Source organism: Aplosporella prunicola, assembly GCF_010093885.1.
Source record: "Aplosporella prunicola CBS 121167 unplaced genomic scaffold K452scaffold_15, whole genome shotgun sequence".
Lineage (NCBI taxonomy): Eukaryota > Fungi > Ascomycota > Dothideomycetes > Botryosphaeriales > Aplosporellaceae > Aplosporella > Aplosporella prunicola.
The window spans coordinates 697,421-714,496 of NW_022983543.1; the positions used below are offsets into that span (position 1 = coordinate 697,421).

At 54.3% G+C, this 17,076-nt stretch overlaps 4 protein-coding genes across 4 annotated transcripts; 2 read left to right on the top strand and 2 right to left on the bottom strand.

Annotated features, from left to right (window-relative positions):
- Positions 1-38: 38 nt before the first annotated feature.
- On the bottom strand, positions 39-905 carry K452DRAFT_229475 (uncharacterized protein; the record flags this gene model as incomplete). Its single annotated transcript, XM_033537044.1, has 2 exons — positions 39-616; positions 668-905. The coding sequence occupies 2 exons, from the start codon at positions 903-905 to the stop codon at positions 39-41; spliced, it is 816 nt and encodes a 271-aa protein (XP_033396786.1).
- A 130-nt stretch (positions 906-1,035) lies between these two features.
- K452DRAFT_299123 (uncharacterized protein) lies at positions 1,036-2,687 on the top strand (the record flags this gene model as incomplete). Its single annotated transcript, XM_033542188.1, has 2 exons — positions 1,036-1,186; positions 1,246-2,687. The coding sequence occupies 2 exons, from the start codon at positions 1,036-1,038 to the stop codon at positions 2,685-2,687; spliced, it is 1,593 nt and encodes a 530-aa protein (XP_033396787.1).
- Positions 2,688-2,976: 289 nt separating this feature from the next.
- K452DRAFT_44896 (uncharacterized protein) lies at positions 2,977-7,481 on the bottom strand. The gene is made up of 5 exons (XM_033546682.1): positions 7,274-7,481; positions 6,147-7,223; positions 6,022-6,094; positions 5,182-5,961; positions 2,977-4,737 (listed from the first exon to the last, which is right to left on the bottom strand). The coding sequence occupies exons 1-5, from the start codon at positions 7,406-7,408 to the stop codon at positions 3,266-3,268; spliced, it is 3,537 nt and encodes a 1,178-aa protein (XP_033396788.1). The 5' UTR covers positions 7,409-7,481; the 3' UTR covers positions 2,977-3,265.
- A 237-nt stretch (positions 7,482-7,718) lies between these two features.
- On the top strand, positions 7,719-16,035 carry K452DRAFT_251986 (uncharacterized protein). The gene is made up of 3 exons (XM_033538237.1): positions 7,719-9,435; positions 9,492-15,293; positions 15,353-16,035. The coding sequence occupies exons 1-3, from the start codon at positions 7,998-8,000 to the stop codon at positions 15,685-15,687; spliced, it is 7,575 nt and encodes a 2,524-aa protein (XP_033396789.1). The 5' UTR covers positions 7,719-7,997; the 3' UTR covers positions 15,688-16,035.
- Positions 16,036-17,076: the final 1,041 nt, after the last annotated feature.

Sequence of the window (17,076 nt, forward strand, 5' to 3'; positions counted from 1 at the left end):
CCGCCGGTGTCGACACCCTGCTCGCCATCATCAACTAACTAGCTTGACGCCGCGGTGCTGCTGGACTGCTGCTGCGCGGCTGGGCCGGTGGTCGCCTTTTGCGCGCTGCTGCTGCCGCCGCCCTTGCGCTTCACGACCAGACACAGCACGCGTCCGTAGATGCTGAAGCCGTCGTAGGACGTGTTGAGCGCGAGCTTCTTCTTGTCGTCGGCGGGCGCGTCGTCTTTGGGCGGGCTTCGCCGCTTGCGCTTCGTGGGTCGCTCGTAGGCGTCGTCTGACGACTCGCTGCTGTCGGGGTCGGGGTGGTCGGGCTGGCTGACGAAGAGGGCGTCCTCGTCGATTTCGTCCTCTTCCTGCAACGCGCGCTGCCGCTTGTTTCCTGAGCGCCGCCTGCTTGGTCTGGTTGGGGGAGTGGCTTCGGGGATGTCGTTGAGGGCAAGGGGCGCGTCGTCGTCGACGTCGACCGGCTTGTCGCTGGTGTTGCCGGCGCTGAGCCAGGCGGTCAGCTTGCCCGAGTTGGACTTGAGTCGAGGCTTGTCTTTGAACGTCTTTGATTTTGTGAGGAGCGAGTGCGGCGACGAGTTCTCGGTCAGGAAGATGGAGACTTCAAAGTCGTCTGCGATTGACGGTCAGCTCAGCGCGTGAATGTTCAGTTCACGGCTTGTACCTCCGGCCACGACGTCGCGCACGCCTTTGTTGTTGCCCTTGGCCTTGCCTTTGACGCGCTCGCTCTCCTCCCAAAGCTTCGGCAGCACGAGTGGGCGCACGGCCTGGATGATGCGCGGCAGGGCGGGGTCCGAGGGACGTAGCAGCCAGGTATCTTGGAGGGCGGGATTGTCGAGATAGACGCGGACCTCGAGGGCGGAGTAGCGGGTGATGCGCAGATAGCGACGAGTGGGAGCCATTGTATTGTATGTACTCGTGGTTGTGATGATGAGCGACAGGGCGATGACACACGCCAAGATTGCGGGCCGGCGTCGACTCCTTCGCTCCCCCGAGAGACGCCAGCGACAAAACCCTCAGGAGCTTGAAAAGATGGTGCTGGAACTGCACGTCTGGGGCCCCGCCTTTGGCCTGCCCTCGATCGACGCCGAGTGCATTGCCGCCATCGCCTACGCAAAGCAGGCCCTCAGGGATGGCCAGTGGGCCCTCGTCAACGCCTACGATGTCGACAAGAGCCCGACCAGTGCGCACTCAATGGACATGCACCATTGTGACCTGAATTCGCTAACAACAACACATCAGAGGAATACCCCGCCCTGCGCAATGGCTCCACCTGGATCGGCGGCTTCCACGCCATCGTCCTCTACCTGCGCAGGCACAGCGCCCTGGAGCGCGACCTCGACGAGCCGCTCTCCAACAAGGAGCGCGCCGACGTGACGGCCTTTTCCTCCTTCCTGCGCACCACCGCCCTGCCCCTCCTCGACCTCAACCTCTTCGTCTCGTCGGCAAACTACTACAACGCCACCTCGTCGGCCTTTACCGCCCTCCTGCCCTGGTACCTCAACTACACCATCCCGCCGGCACGCCGCAGCGCCGCCCGCGCCCGCACCCAGCACCTGCGTCTCAGCGCCCTCGACCTCGACAGCATCGCCGACGACGAGCCAGATGACGACCGCCTGTCGCAGGAAAAGCGCGAGGCCGGCATCCCCGGCGACAGGCCCATCGAGAAGCGCGCGAGCCTGCTGTTCGGCCGCCGCCGCCGCGGCCTGCGCAGCATGCTCAGCGCGCCCGAGTACGCCGCGCGCTTCAAGCTGGCCGCCCTCGCCGACGCCTGTCTCGGCCCCTTGGACGAGCTGCTGGGCGACAAGGCGCTGCTGCTGCGCGATGACGAGGACAACACCAACACCAACAATGACGATGACAGCGACCACACCAACACCAACACCAAGCACACCTCCGCCGCGCCATGCAGCCTCGACTGCCTCGCCCTCGGCTACCTCGCCCTCATGCAATACCCCGTCCTCCCGGCCCCCTGGCTCGCCGACACGCTACTAACGCGCTTCCCCCGCCTCGCCGCGTACACCGACCGGATGCGCTTCCTAACCATCGGCGCCGAGAGCCCCAAACCCGCCGACCTGCTCGCGCTGATCGACCTCCGGGGGAGCCCCGAAATCGTGTCCAAAGGGCGCAAAGAGCTGGGGCTCTCGCTCCCTTGGTCGCCGCCCGCACCCCCCTCCCTCGCCACCGCCGCCACCTCCATCGCCGCCGCGCTCGTCGCCCGCCTCCCGGGCCTCAGCGCCTTCGCGTCCCCCGACCCCGTCCGCCCCCCAAAGGGCAAGCCCCCGCACCACCCCCCGCAGCGCCTCCTGCACGGCCTCGCTGGCGCCGCCGCCACCGCCGCTGCCGCCCTGCTCGCCGGCGCCGTGTACGCGCACAAGCACCCCGGCCCTGAAGACGTGCTGTTTGTGAACGAGGCGGCGGCGCAACGCGTCGAGGAGGCGTCGCTCGCGGATTGGGATCTCGGCGTGGCAGATTTCTCGGCCGGCGCTATGCTCGCGGGCTTGGGGGCGCAGATGGATTTCGAGAGGCAGGTTGTGCGGGACAGGGAGATGCAGGCGCGGGCGGAGGGGGAGGGGCACGGGCAGGGGCACGGACACGGACGCCCGGCCGTCGAGGTGCGCGCCGATGTCGATGTTGTTGAGGATGAGGGGCGGAGGCCGAGGGGCGGGGTTAGCGTGCCGTAGGTATGTAGGTAGGGGCTGCGAGAAGGTGCGAGCACGCGCGCGGCTGTCGAGGCATGCATGAATGGCCTTGTATACGTGGAAAAAACTAGGCGAGAAGAGAACGGAAGTAAACCAAAACAACAACACAAGCGCAGAGCGAACAGAGGAAGAGGAAAGAACTAGACTGTACCACCACCACCACCTGCATACTATACTGTAGACAAACGCGCAATAGATACAAAGCTCAGACGCAAAAGAAAGCTAGTCATACTGTACGCATACGATGCTGTCGATGCTGTCGATGCTAGCTAGCGATGCCATCGAACTAGGTACCTACCTACCTACACCCTCATTCCCCCACTCCCACTTCTCGTCCCCCACGCGCGCGCGTGCGTGCATAAAGCAACTAGACTAGGTAAGGAAAACAAACAAAGCAAAGCGGACCAGCAAAGCAAAGTAAAGCGAACTAGCGCGCGCTCTGACCTCCTGGCCTCCCGACTGACTGACTGCACATCCACCCCATTCACACACCCCCAGCCACCCCCAACCCCAATGGAAGGAAGGAAGAGAAGAACCCACACCACCCCACACAACCCAACTCAACCCCCACCACCACCACCGCCACCAGGTCTCGGCTTATTGTACCTCTGCTTAAAAATCGTAAAGCTGTTCTCGACCGCTGGCTTCTTGGCCGCCGAGCCCGTGTTCGCGCTCGAGGAGGCGCGCTTGCGCGTCGGGGGCGCTAACGGTTTGGGTGCTGTTGCTGTCGTGGTTGTGGCTGGCTTTGGTGGAGCGGCCGGAGCGGCGGCGGGTGTGGGTGTGGGTGCGTTAGAGGTAGTGGGAGCAGCGGCGGGCTTTGCGGACGGCTTTGGCAGTTTGGATGGTTTTGGTGCGGTGTTGGCGGTGCCCGCGACCAGGTTCCTCGGCGTCTGGCTTGTTGTTGTTGTTTTTGTTGCTGCTGCTACTGGCTTTGCAGGCAGCGGCATCATCATCAGCGGAGCGTCCGCGTTGCGCTTCAATACACTACCGCCCGCGTCCGAGTTCCTGCGCCGCCCCTGCTCGCTTTCCTGCAGTTGCACTACCCGCTCGGGCAAGCTCTTCCGCTTCGACCTTTTCGACTTTTTCGGCCGTTCAACCTGCGCGTACATCGGACGGTAGTAGTCGCCACGGAGGTCTGCGCCGCTAGGGTCCGGGCCGTACTGGGACGGGGCTGGCTGCTCTCTGTCCGCGTACGTCTCTGACATGAACCTCGTGACGGGTTCGCGCTTTGGTGCCTGGCCGTCCTCGAGCTCGAGCACGCGGTGCAGCTTTCCCCCGTTCATGAACCGCTTCTGGTACTTTGGTTCGTCGATCTCTTCGTTGTAGAAGGCTTGGTATGACACGGGGTCTTGGCCTTCGTCGCTGCACTTGGCAATGTACTCCCTGTATTCGACCTTGTGTCTCAGGATGAAGTCGTCCCAAAGGAACTTGGGCAGAATCGCGCCTGTGCTCTGGAGTTTATGGATCATGCGGCATAATCCGGTGAAATGCTTACGGTCACCAGAATACTCTGGGTACTTTTCGCAAAACTGTCCAAAGATATCCTCCTTTTCAGGTTTCTCCTCGCCTGCGGGTTTCACCTCTTCTGGGATCTTGTCTTTTGAGACACTGTCTTCTGATACCTTCCTGTCTTTCTCGATTTTTTCATCTGCCGAGCGGGAACCTGTAGTCTTTACGGGATTCGCAGGGGGGTTTTCTTGGTCAATTTGTTTGACGGGAGCATCCTTCAGCACTTCCTCATCATCATTCTTATTTTTGACGGCTTTGGGCTCGTCAATGTGGTCATCATTGTCAGAAGAACCCAAGACGTTTTGACGAACCTCACCACTGCCTGACTGAGAGGAAGACATAGATCGCCTGGCTCTCATTTCAGTCATGAACTTGTTGCGCCCTTGTCGAAGACGCATAGCTGGATCCTGCACCACCGGGCTCTCTTGGCTGAACCCATAGGAAGCATGGGAATATTTGAGTTTCTTGTGCGGGTTATGAGTAGGGGAAACAATATCGCGCTTGGATGGTTTGGTAGAATTCTCTGCAGGTGAATTTGTCAATGTTAGTTTCTCTACTTGGGATGGAGGGCCTTGGTGGGACTGAGAGGGCTTGTCACGACTCTCAGGGCTTGATAGTGCCATCCTGCGCGGCTGCAATTGGCTAGCCATCTCGTTGCGAATTTGTCGCTCTACGGGATCGTCGATATCTGAGGATTCAAATCCAGAATCAGTTCCATCTATGTTGCGGATCATTCTTAATCGTGTGGGGTGAATGTTGTGCGAATCCTCAACGAAGCTTTGCATGGTAGGCGTAATATGCGACGTGATGACGGAATTTGAGCCGTGAGCAAATCCACCAGGACATGCGACAAGCGTCGATGAAGGAATTTCGTTGTACAAGTCCTTACCTTGAGTTTTGTTCTTGAAGGCACCAGCCGGACGCGCGGCAAGCGTCGAGGAAGGAATTTCGTTGGCCAAGTCCTTACCATAAGAGGGTTTTTGGAAGGCGCCAACCGGAGGCGCAGCAAGCGTCATGGAAGGAACCTCGTTGGCTAGGTCCTTGCTATGAGAGGGTTTTTGTGATGCTCTATCGGTTCTGAGGCCGGTCTCCTTCATGGCATCAGGCTCGGTTGAAAATCTCTCAGGATGGTTTGTTTTTGTAAATGCTTTCGGCACATCCATTTCCAAATCATCCTCGTTGTTTTCATCCTCATTGTTTTCCACCATGGCGTTGGCCATCTCATCCTCATTAGGAGGTAATGGCGGAGGTGATGATGGAAGGTCTGGGCTACTAGCCACGCGAGTGTCTGCTTGCTCTTCAAGGGCAACTGTTCCCTTGTATGCAGTTTTGGGAGGCGGCATAGTGCTGGACAAAATAGGCGAGACCGCATGCTCTACCTCGTCTTGCTTTGGAGGTGAGGGTAGGGATGTTAGGGCCCTCAATTCTTCTGCACTACTATCTGGAGGGAGATCGGCTTGGCGTTTCACCGGTCGTACAGGGGACGAAGACCACGGTATCTCTTGAGAAGATGGTGGTGCTTCTACCGCCTTCTCTTCTGACTTGGATGGAGAAAAAGGAGCAGCATCAGGGCCTTTCGCTGTACTCGCATTACTGGAATCGGACAAGTCATCGCCAGAGTCAGAATCTTCACGGGAGCCGGAACGGCGACGTTCCTTTTTGGCCTCTGTTGGTCCACTGAAGCTATTCAGTATTTCTACTGGTATAGCTGGAAAAAATCCATGTCCGACTCTCGGAGGAAACCAGGCTAAATTAAACAGATGGGTTAGTCCTATGCAACGATTCGGCGAGTTTATACGCGACTGACATAGAGGTTTGTTAAGCAATCGCCTTTGGTTACTGGGAATTCTGCAAGTAGCTCGCGTCAAGGGCAAGGCGGTCTGAATGAAGTCTTAGTGTTTACCCATGAATGCTTAGGTCTGCAGTGTTTACCTTCCAAGGCCCGTCATCATTGCCAGAGGATTGTGGAAGCTGTGTCTGTGCAGTTGGTGAATGCTCTTTTTCAATTGCTGGAGCTGCATTAGACCCGTTGGATTCGAGGCTTGAAATAGGGCGGGCCTTTTGGTAGGAAGTCGGAATACCATCAACAACTGGCATGGAACTCGAAGGTACGTCCTTAGATTTGTCATCCCTTTGTGAAGGTTCTTTTTTTATCGCCGCTATTGAACGTATTTGCGAGTTGCCGCGTTCAGTTGTCTTCAAAATGTCATCGCCCCCGACGTTTGCTGTGTCCTTATTGCCCACACCTGAAGATTTTTCAGCTCCAAGGGCATGCTTGGGGTTCTGTGTTCCAATGTTCTTGATAGCCAACTTAGGATCGTGCTGATTCCTTTGCGGTCCATTGGTAGTTGTCGGCGGTATAGCGGGCAGCGTGGGTCTACTCTTTTTCAACAAGTTCAACAACTGCGAATGTTTGCTTTCGCGTACATCGGTACTCTGACCTGCGTTGGAAGGTTGTGGACGTGCCAAATTGACGTCACCGACAGGCCTCACAGGTGTCATAGGCTGTCCCTGTGATGGGTGAACCATCTGAGTATCAAACTGCGTTTGTGTCATTAGTGACGCATCCTGCATTGGCTCCTGTTCTCCTTGAGAGAGAACCTCCTCAAGAGGATCATTCTGTCGAAGTTCGGGCTCGTTTAATAACTGGGTACCCTCAACGTCTGATTCGTCTTCGATTTTCACTCCTAGTAAAGCGAGATATCTTTGAATCTTCGGGCGCTCTTGAATGGGTCTCGGATTTCCTCGTATTGCTGCGCCGGGGGACCCCCGGAAATTCATGGATTTCACCAGGAAAGTTACTCTGTCATCTTCTCCAGAACCGAAAAGAGAGATGACAATCTCGAGGCGATATACGGAGATGATCCCACCCTGAGTGCGGCTCGTGATTTTTCGCTGGTGCTTACGACGAAATGTCTCAACCGCATCGCTAGAAAACGTGGCCTTTACTGACGTATGACCATCCGATAAGATGGCCTCAACCGGATCGTTTTCATCGGTATGTGTGTACTTCGCACTACTGTCAACACGTTCTGTGACAATGTGAGGCTGCAACTTACCCGGATAATCTGGAGCACTGTCGAGTTCGCAAAGTTTTTGGGATCGCCTTGTATGCGGAGGTTGCTCCCATCATTCTCGTACAGCTCCTCGAGATGTTGGGAGTTTTCTGTCTGCGCTTTCTGGTCGTCATTCATGCGTATCCATTGGACGGCTGAGTCGACTTCGTCTTCGATGAACGAGCCTAGCCATTCTTGTAGGACGCCCGCCATGGTGTGTTGAGAACTGGTTAGAAGTGCGCCTTTGCGCGCATTTTCGGCGGGAAAGTGAAGCTGCGGAACACGAAGTGACGCGTGGTGATCGGAGACGCGACTGCCCGTGATCTCGAGGGTGGTGGGGCCTGGCCCGGTCTCCGGGGTCTCGGCAAAACAATTCCCCGCTTCTAGTTTCGTCATCCGCCCCAGCGACGTACCGGGAGTCGTGCTTGGAATGGGTAGATGTAGATTAGAAGAATCAACGTACTTTCGCCACCGAATCCCGAGGTCCCGCTTATGCCTATGCAAGCTTTGACCGCTACAACGGCTCACGAGCCTGCGACACCGCGGTTGAGGCTCAGACGTCGAAAGATCGGGGACATCGGAGCCGCTGTCACCTTCCCGCCATCATAGCGCTGCGCGTCGGGATACTTCCACATACTGGCTGACACCATCTGTCATTCCTGACCACCGATAGTCCACGTCCGTGTAAAGGCCTTCAGATGCTACCGTCCTGACCTCGCGACTCACTATGCCCTCGTCGCAAATGCAAGAGGCGGGCAGCCCTTCAGCCCCAGGCCTCCGTCTTTCCCTTGGCCCTCTGGGCCTCCGCTCCCGCAGAGGCTCCATAGCCTCTTTGTCCTCTCGTGGTCCAGTGGACAAGGAAGTCTTGGCGCAAGCTCTCGATACCATCCACACGTCCGCCTCGAAGTCGGAGACTCTCACGACATTCGACCAGTTCGCTGCCCCGCCGCCCTCATCCATCAATGATAGTAAAGGCATAACAGGGGAGTTTGTGCAAGGGGGGCTGAGTGGCCTTTACAACCGGTTCAGGACATCGGTCGGGCGAGGCAAAGACTATACTGGGGGGACAGCCGGCTCCACTGGCGGCTATGACAGCGACAATGGGTCCATCGCTAGTTCGAGGACGAATGGCAGGCATCCCACGGCCAAGAGCTCCGCGGGGACTACAGTGTCTTCGCCGGTTGTTGTATCGACGCCTCCATCGCGCTTGCAGTCGCCCTTGACATCCACCTTTCGGGAGAGCGGCGCACTTCCAAGCTCTTCGGACATAATCCCTTCGTCTGCCACGTCTAGAGCGTCTATAGGCAGCCCTCATTCTCCGTTGGCAATGCAGGCAAAGTCGAAACCGTTGTTTGGACTAACACCCGTTGAACACGCCATGGGCAAATCTCGCGGCAGCTCGTCCACAGACTATAGATCCGATCTTGTCCCTGGACATGCTAGACGATCGAGCAACTCGACAACATCTTCCCGCATAACATACTCAGACAGATTTCGAAATATACCCAGGAGTGATCCTCAAGCACCAGACAGGGCGCGCTCAAGCATTTTGAACCCTAGACAATCGGAAGACGATGATTCAAGCATCTTCGGCGAAGAAGACATTGTCCTGATAGACGAGCCTCTCTTTTCTGATCCAACCTCGTGGGCGAGCCGTAGACAATCATTGCAGGGAGGTCAGCCAGGACCAATAATACAGAGCCCGCCGGCTGGTCGGAGAAGCAGTCAAGACACGCAAAACACTGTTGGGAAAGACACGATTAGAACTTCAAGGCCATCAAATGTCACAAGCGATTCTGACTTGACAATCAAACCTAGCGACACGGAACCAGCGACGCCTGCTACGACCACTCTCCAAAGGCCTCCGCTTGTGCAGATAGGTCCATCTCATCTTCCGGGATACCGGGTATCGCGTGCATCATCTTCGGACGGACTTAGTTCGGTTACTACCGTGGCTCCTGCGCGAAGACCGTCATTCCAAGACATAAATGAGTACGCTGGTACGGAATCGGAGAAGAGGCCGAGCGACGCGCGCAGCGGAAGCACTCTTGCGCAGATGAAGCGGAGAGTATTAGGCAAAGAGTTTTGGATGAGGGACGAAAACGCCAAGGACTGCTTCAACTGCGGCGAGGCTTTCTCGACGTTCCGGAGGAAACATCACTGCCGTATGTCCTACATTCTGATTGATCGTCTGGTTGGCATATATACTAATACAGTCTAGGTACCTGCGGTCAAATATTCGATTCCAAATGCACGTCTTTAGTATCGGGAAAGCTTTTTGGCCAGTCCGGTAGCCTTCGAGTCTGCAAGCCTTGCGAAGTGATCATCAATGGCAACGATGATGATTCCTCGGATTATTCTGAGGATGCCGATCAAAGCTCGCTTTTTGACCAGGGAGATACTTCGCAGCCCATTAACATCAAGAGCACCAGTGGGCGTGGGACCGTGAAAGACCAGCCGTCCATGAAGAGCAATCATCTTAGCAGAGATCATACTAAGATTGGTACCCCTATGATGGGTATACCGACTTCACGGAAGCCCGGTGAAAAGAGACAGCGTGGTGCTGTCATTGAGTTCAGTGCTGGCCAGCCAGTTCTTCCTCGTCCGAGTTCGTCACGATCACTTCGCTCTCTCAATATGAGACCGCTTTCTTCAGGCCACAGACGCCACCATTCCCGCCACCAAAACATGCGCATTCACAGGGATGAGCGCGCTCCATTTCACCGTCACCAGACTGAGGATTTCGACAAGAAGAGAACATTACCTGCGTTCCACCACGATAGCATCATCGACCCGGATCTTGCAGCGTTCATGTCGGATGACGAGTCAAGCGAGGATGAGGCGCCTAGCATTTTCGCTACACTGAACAATGAAGGGCAGGAAAACGAAGGTGATAGAAATGGCCTTGGCGGCTTGTTAGCAGCAATCAAGAAAGGGAAGTCGCGTGCGGGAGATCGAACTACGACTGGCTACTTGGCAGTGCCTTTCCGCGACAATGACAACCTTAGCATGTCGAGCAAGCGCTTGCCTGGTTACTCTCGGCGGCAACGTAATATGAGCGTCAGCAGTCTTTCGCACGGAAAGGCCACTCCAAGAAGGTCAAAGAGTAATTCTTTGTTGAAACCCTTCAGCATAAACTTTCCCAATATTGTTGGGGGACAACAGGGTGCACTACAAACCCTTGCGCAGGTCAGTGGCAGCAACTCAAAGATGGTGCGAAGCGCATCGATGAGGGGTAAGCAAGCGCCTGCTGTGGAGCTCAACCGAGCCAGTCTGCAACATGTACGCAAGCTGCTTCGTCAGATGCTGCAAGACGCGGAGGTGGTGAACGTTTCAAGCTGGGAGAGAGCTCTCATTCCCATCCTGCTACGCTGTACGGACGACGTCAATCCCGATGTCCAGCGCAACGACGACATTGACATTCGGCACTACATCAAACTGAAGAAGATCCCTGGAGGCAGACCGGGTGACACCTCATACATTTCTGGCGTCGTCTTCACCAAGAATGTTGCTCTCAAGAGCATGCCAAGAAGCATCCCTCAGCCCCGTGTGCTCATTGTTACTTTTCCAATCGAATACGCTCGCCACCAACAGCACTTCATGAGCTTGGACCCGGTTATCATTCAAGAAAAAGAGTTTTTGAGAAATCTCGTTGGACGCATTGCCGCATTGAACCCTCAAGTTCTTCTAGTTCAACGAAATGTCTCTGGGCTCGCACTACAGTATCTTGCGGAAGCGAATATCACCGTGGTCTACAACGTCAAACCGTCCGTGCTCAACGCTGTAGCCAGATGTCTCGAGTTGAGGATGATCTCTTCGATCGACAAGCTTGCTACTGATCCTTCGACTCTTGGTCGGTGCCAAAGCTTTGACGTCAAGACATATGTGTACGGACAAACGAAGAAGACATACATCTATCTTTCTGGATGCAAGAAAGAGCTTGGCTGCACCATCGTCCTACGCGGCGCTGAAAATTCGACTTTGAGGAAGCTCAAGCACATTACAGAATTCCTTTGCTACGTCGTCTACAACCTAAAGCTGGAGACCTGCCTCATGCGAGATGAGTTTATTCTCATACCGTCTGTTACCGATGCCGCATCCTCCAAAAAACCCAAGACTGCTGTGGATGAGGCAAAGCCGGTTGTGCCTGATAGTGGAGTTATTGAAGCTTCTGCTGGCGACGCCGAGAAGCCGTCTGAGGCGGCTTCGAACGACGGCTCGACGGATCCTGAGAAGATTTCAATAAATGATGATCAACCTTCGGATCAACTGAGGCCTGTCAGTACGTCGGCCAGTCAGGAGCTCACTATCCCGGAGGATGTACCGATGCCCTCGTTCTATGGAGACATCGTAGAAAAGCACAAAACCAAGATTCTCTCGGCCTCTCCATTCATCAACTTTATGCAACCATACCTCCTCACTCAAGCCAGAGAGCAAGAGCGGCGACTTGCGTATCTCCGGCGCCTGCGGGATCAATATGGTCGCGAAGTATCGGAGACTGAGGAGAAAGACATGACACAGAAGTTTGAACTGGTACAACCAGAGATGGTTCATACTGTAGTGGAAAAGGCATCTCGTCCAGTCAGGGATTTCCTCCATGCTGTTCACGATGCAGAATACGACAAGGCAATGCACAATTACCTCACGCAAAAGCGGCAGTGGGAGACCTACTTGTCGGCTAACACCGACCTTTTCGATCCTTTTACTCATCAAAAGATCGCATTTCTTTACAGCCTCGTCAACTCTGTTACGTCAACACCCTGTCAAGGACCAGAAATCGTTGCTTTGGAGTTTTACAAGGAACATGATCTTGAGCCTGGATTCGCGGCAGACTGCACGCTTGGACAGTATGTCGAAGATTTGTGCTACGGTGCACTCTCTCAATGCACACAAATGGCCTGTGGGAAGAGAATGCTTGATCATCATCGTCACTACATCCACGGCGAAGGGCAGATGAGTGTCGTCGTTGAGAAATATCCTTCCAAGATCAAAGGCTTGCATAACACAATGCTCATGTGGAGCAGCTGCAGGATTTGTGGCCAGGAGACGCAGACGATACCCATGTCTGAAAGCACGTGGAAGTATTCTTTCGCCAAGTATCTCGAGTTGACTTTCTGGAGCACAAATCTGCACCCAAGGGCCGATGTTTGTCCCCACGACATTCATCGCAATCATGTGCGCTATTTCGGTTTCAATGATATTGCGCTGCGCATACAGTACGATCCTATCGACTTGTATGACGTCATCGTACCGAGGCCGACCATCACCTGGAAGGTCGATCGGGACCTTCGGCTGAAAAACGAGCAGTTCCTCAAAATAGAGGAGCGCCTTGACAGGTTCATGGCTTCAGTCAAAGCCCGTATCAAGAGCATCCGCGCTGAGAGTGTTGTTCCCGAGAAGGTCGAGGCGTGCAGCATAGAAGTCGAGAAGCTAATGAAGAGAGCCAATGACGAACACGAGTGGCTTAGATGGAAGCTGCAGGACAAATACTTGAGCTCGCGCTACTACGAAATTATCCCGCTAAACAGAGCAGTCAGGGCAATTCACGAGAAGGCACTGGCTTGGGATGACACCTTCGTTAAATTCGAACGCGCATTTTTCCCATCAGAAAAAGATATCCAGCGCCTTGCTGTTCTGCAGCTGAAGAAAATATTTCTTGACCGGGACGAATCACAGTCTTCTGTGAATTCAATCGAGGAGGGCGTCGAGGAAGCTTCTGCTGTTCTAGATGGTGGTCACACGAATGAGAAGCAAGACAGCATCAAGATTACCCCTACACCATCGAGCATGTCGCCGGAAGAAACCCGTAATATGCTCACTTCTGTTGTAGAGCAAAACCAAGGTGGCATCAGAAAGATCTCGGAGAAAGATCATACCGAAGGTCACGAGGCGGAGGCTCCAACTCTGGGAGTGCAGGAACCAGACCTCACTACAGAAGCACAGGATGAAGGTACTCCTTTGATTAAAGTCGGGTCGCAATCAGAAGCGGTTCAGCAACAACGCGTGCGCCACCTGGATCTCGCGGTCTCAGCTGATGCGCCGCCTGCACCCACACCAGAAGCGCCAGAGCAACAGCAGCCATCTATGCAACCGCCACCACCGAACCTTTCCCGGACAACTACTACCACCGTCGCCACAGATGTTGCCCCTATGACCCCTCCAGCGCCGTTGTCACGGACTCTGTCCGATATGGTGGAGAACATGCCCCGTATTGGCGATGTGCCTGATGCGCCTTCAGAGTCGCGCATTCCTCGCCTGTTAGGCAGTATAAGGGGTGATGGAGCTTCATCTATGATGAACAGGACACAGTCGACCACCGGAATCCCCCGTTTGCAACAGGGCGCAACACCCTCTAATACTCTGCTGGCTCCGACTGCTACCACAAAGCCTGATCCTTCGAAACCAAGTTTTTCGGAGTCGGCTCGTGCATTGGAGAAGCGATTGTCTGGTCTTGGACTTGGTTCTTTCAAGTCCAACAAGTCGACGCACTCCATGATTCCTCGCTCTGTGCCCACAAACAGGCGAGACTCCAAGGTTTCGACTCTTGCCAAGCACTTCGAGCAGCTGAGTAAGGAATTTGAGAGGCAGCGGTTGCGTGAGCGGAATCAACGGGCGCTGAAGAGTCGTCAAACTCGAGCTTTCCCTCTTGCTTCTTCGAAACCCATCGTGGAAGTGTACCGAGATGCCCACGACGCCGTTGAGGAGAAAGAATCTGACGAAGATCGGACCCCGGCTACGCCTCCTCCTCGGTTGAGTGCAGAAACCAGTACTATCAATGAGAGTGGCTACGCATCGACCACTGAGCCAACCACTGGGCCTCACTCACCTGTTGAAGAACGACATGAGAGGGCTAAGGTCGCGAGGCCCACAGATGGTGGTGAAAGCGCTGGGGATACCTCTAGTTTGCATCTAGAGTCTGACACCGAAGGAGGTACCAGCGATACTGAACACAGCATGCTTGATGATATAGGGATCCCTGATATTTCCGATGACTCTCAGGTCTTGCCGCCGATGGACTCTTCTATGGACCTAAGCGTCGACCTCCCCAAGCACGAGAAGTCGTTCATGATGAAGATGCTCAACAACTTCTGGTCAGAGCGTTCTGCAAGCGGATGGACTCCGTTGGACTACCCATTCGCACCTATCGAGCATGTTTGGGAGGACTCGGATATTATCGTCCGCGAGGATGAACCGAGTTCTATTATCGCATTGGCTTTATCAAATGCGGACTACTTGAAAAAACTCAACGAATTCCGCTCGGAGCCGAGCTCTGGGGATGCGCACAGTGAGAGCACTGTACTTACGGAAGACGACAACATTGAACGCAACCTGCGTCATCGGTCCAACACCAACATTAAATACACTTTCCAGAACCGGACAGTGAAGGCCACGTGTAAGATATTCTTTGCGCAATCCTTTGATGCCCTGCGGCGCAAGTGCGGAGTTGCGGATCGGTTCGTTGAGTCCATGTCTCGTTGCCTGAAATGGGACAGCAAGGGAGGAAAGACCAAGTCTATCTTCTTGAAGACGTTAGATGACCGATTCGTGCTCAAGTCTCTATCTTCGGTCGAAGTTAATGCCTTTTTCAAATTCGCGCCGGACTACTTTTCCTTCATCCACCAAAACCTTTTCAACAACCTCCCGTCGGTCATCGCCAAGATGTTTGGCCTGTTCCAGGTGACTATTAAGAACCCATCGAGCGGGCGCGACTTCGACTGCTTCATGCTTTGTATGGAAAACCTGTTCTATGATCGGGGCAACGATCTCCGCCGATTCGACCTGAAGGGATCAATGCGGAACCGCAAAATCCAGAGCACAGGCGAGCAAGACGAAGTGCTGCTGGACGAGAACCTTGTCGACATCATCTTCGAAAAGCCCATCTTCGTACGTGAGCACACGAAGAAGACGTTGACCCTCAGTGTGTACAATGACACGCTATTCCTCTCCAAGCAGAATGTCATGGACTACAGTCTCATGGCCGGTTTCAACGACGCGACGCGAGAGATTGTTGTTGGCATCATTGGTACGTCCCCTCTAACCCCTTCCCTAGCCGAACCCGTTGCTGACCTTCATGCCTAACAGACTGCATCCGCACATACACGTGGGATAAGAAGCTCGAAACGTGGATCAAAGACCGCGGCAAGAACAAGCCAACAGTCACGTCGCCCAAGGATTACCGCCAGCGCTTCCGCGTCGCCATGTCTACGTACATTCTGCAAGCGCCTGACTTCTGGCACGCTTTCAACGCCAGCACGCAGCAGATCCAGATCCGGCCAATGAAGCTTCGCGGCGGTGAACATGGCGGCGACGGCGCGGGCGAGGAGGTTGAGATGGAAGCGGAGATGGGGGCTGGGCCGGCGATGTCGACGGCGGGAGGGATGTCTGCCGTGCAGAGCTTGAGGGGGAAGCCGATTTAGGTGTGTGAGGGAAGGGAAGAGAGTGGGGGAAGTGGTAATGTGCTGTTGATGGGTTTTTGATGGGGTTTGGTGCTTTTCTCCTACCGCTGCTTCTGGTTCTTGACTTTCTTTTTTACTCCAGGTTCTGTTCGGTCTATCGCATAGCGTCTGGCTTTTTATTGGTTATGTTAGTCACGAATCTGCATAAGGCATATCGGATGGCGCCTTGGGCGGGCGGTCGGCTGGCTGATGGTTAATTAGTAGTACATATGGTTTGGTTGTTTATTGTTTGTTTAGGTTTGTTAGTTTGTCTTGTATGTATTTATCATGAAGACGGCTTATGGAATATCCAATTCTATTGTAACGCCCATCACCACAAACCGAGATCACCGTCTAGCGAGACAGGGGACAATGCAAGCAGTACCTACAGAGTACTCCCTGCCTAGCTCCCAGCCCGAGTCCTAGGTATGGGTAAAAAGGTCTTAGAGCACACACACAGACTCTGCATATCTAAACTGGGTCTCTTCTTCCACTCGGTAAAAGCATCACCGTCCCGCAAGACGGTAAATCTCGCCTCACAGTGACGGACGATGGTACCAGTGAACCGGCGTTGATACCATTGCAAATGAAATTCCTTCAGGCAAATAAGCCCATGTCAATCAGTGTATGAGCCTCGGCGACCTCTTTCTTCACAGCCTACTAGATCTATTTAACAAAGCGTGGTAAAAGGAAAAGAAGACGGAGAAGAACAAAAAGTCGAATATAAAGAGATATTTCCACCGAACCTACCCGCACCCTTTCATAGGGTTGTGTATTACAATAACACATGCCCATACAACCTCTCTCACACAAATACGAATTACTCTATAACTTATCTCCATAGTATGTATGGGCTCCAACGACAGATAGAGAAGGATATAACCAGTCCCTACAAAATACTCCCTATCTACTTCCAATCCTAAGTCTTAGATCATACGTACAGGCTCCGAGACCGTCTCACTCTCACAAGCACCCTAGCTAGATTTCTTCTTCTACGCCATCTTCATCTCGCAAGACGGTGAATCTCGCTTTACGGTGACGGACGTTACTGTCATGTGATTGCCTGGTGATGTATTCTATACATATTTACGCGCCCGTGCGAGATGGTTATACACATATTTAGATGTGCCATGTTCCCGAGTTGATTGCTCGCGTAGGACTATTTTATGTAAAATCCTGACATTCGATGTTATGGTCTTCACTTTCCTTTTAGGCGACGGGGTTAGTAAGCCAATGCACGTAGGTAGGCATTCACCAGTCGTCCGATGTTGGTGATGAGGATCATCCTCGACGTTCGACGTTGAAGGATTGAGTAGCCGTTTTGGGCTAGTACGAAGCAGTTAGCTCTCACTCTCGCAGTTCGTACATAGA

Excerpts from the sequence above, each read along its gene's own strand:
- K452DRAFT_44896 (XM_033546682.1), bottom strand. The coding sequence starts at position 7,408 with ATGAATGACGACCAGAAAGCGCAGACAGAAAACTCCCAACATCTCGAG. Across the intron at positions 6,095-6,146 it reads ATGATGACGGGCCTTGGAAG|ACCGCCTTGCCCTTGACGCG; the intron begins GTAAACACTGCA and ends GACTTCATTCAG. Across the intron at positions 5,962-6,021 it reads ATTGCTTAACAAACCTCTAT|CCTGGTTTCCTCCGAGAGTC; the intron begins GTCAGTCGCGTA and ends TGTTTAATTTAG.
- K452DRAFT_251986 (XM_033538237.1), top strand. The coding sequence starts at position 7,998 with ATGCCCTCGTCGCAAATGCAAGAGGCGGGCAGCCCTTCAGCCCCAGGC. Across the intron at positions 9,436-9,491 it reads CCGGAGGAAACATCACTGCC|GTACCTGCGGTCAAATATTC; the intron begins GTATGTCCTACA and ends AATACAGTCTAG. Across the intron at positions 15,294-15,352 it reads GATTGTTGTTGGCATCATTG|ACTGCATCCGCACATACACG; the intron begins GTACGTCCCCTC and ends CATGCCTAACAG.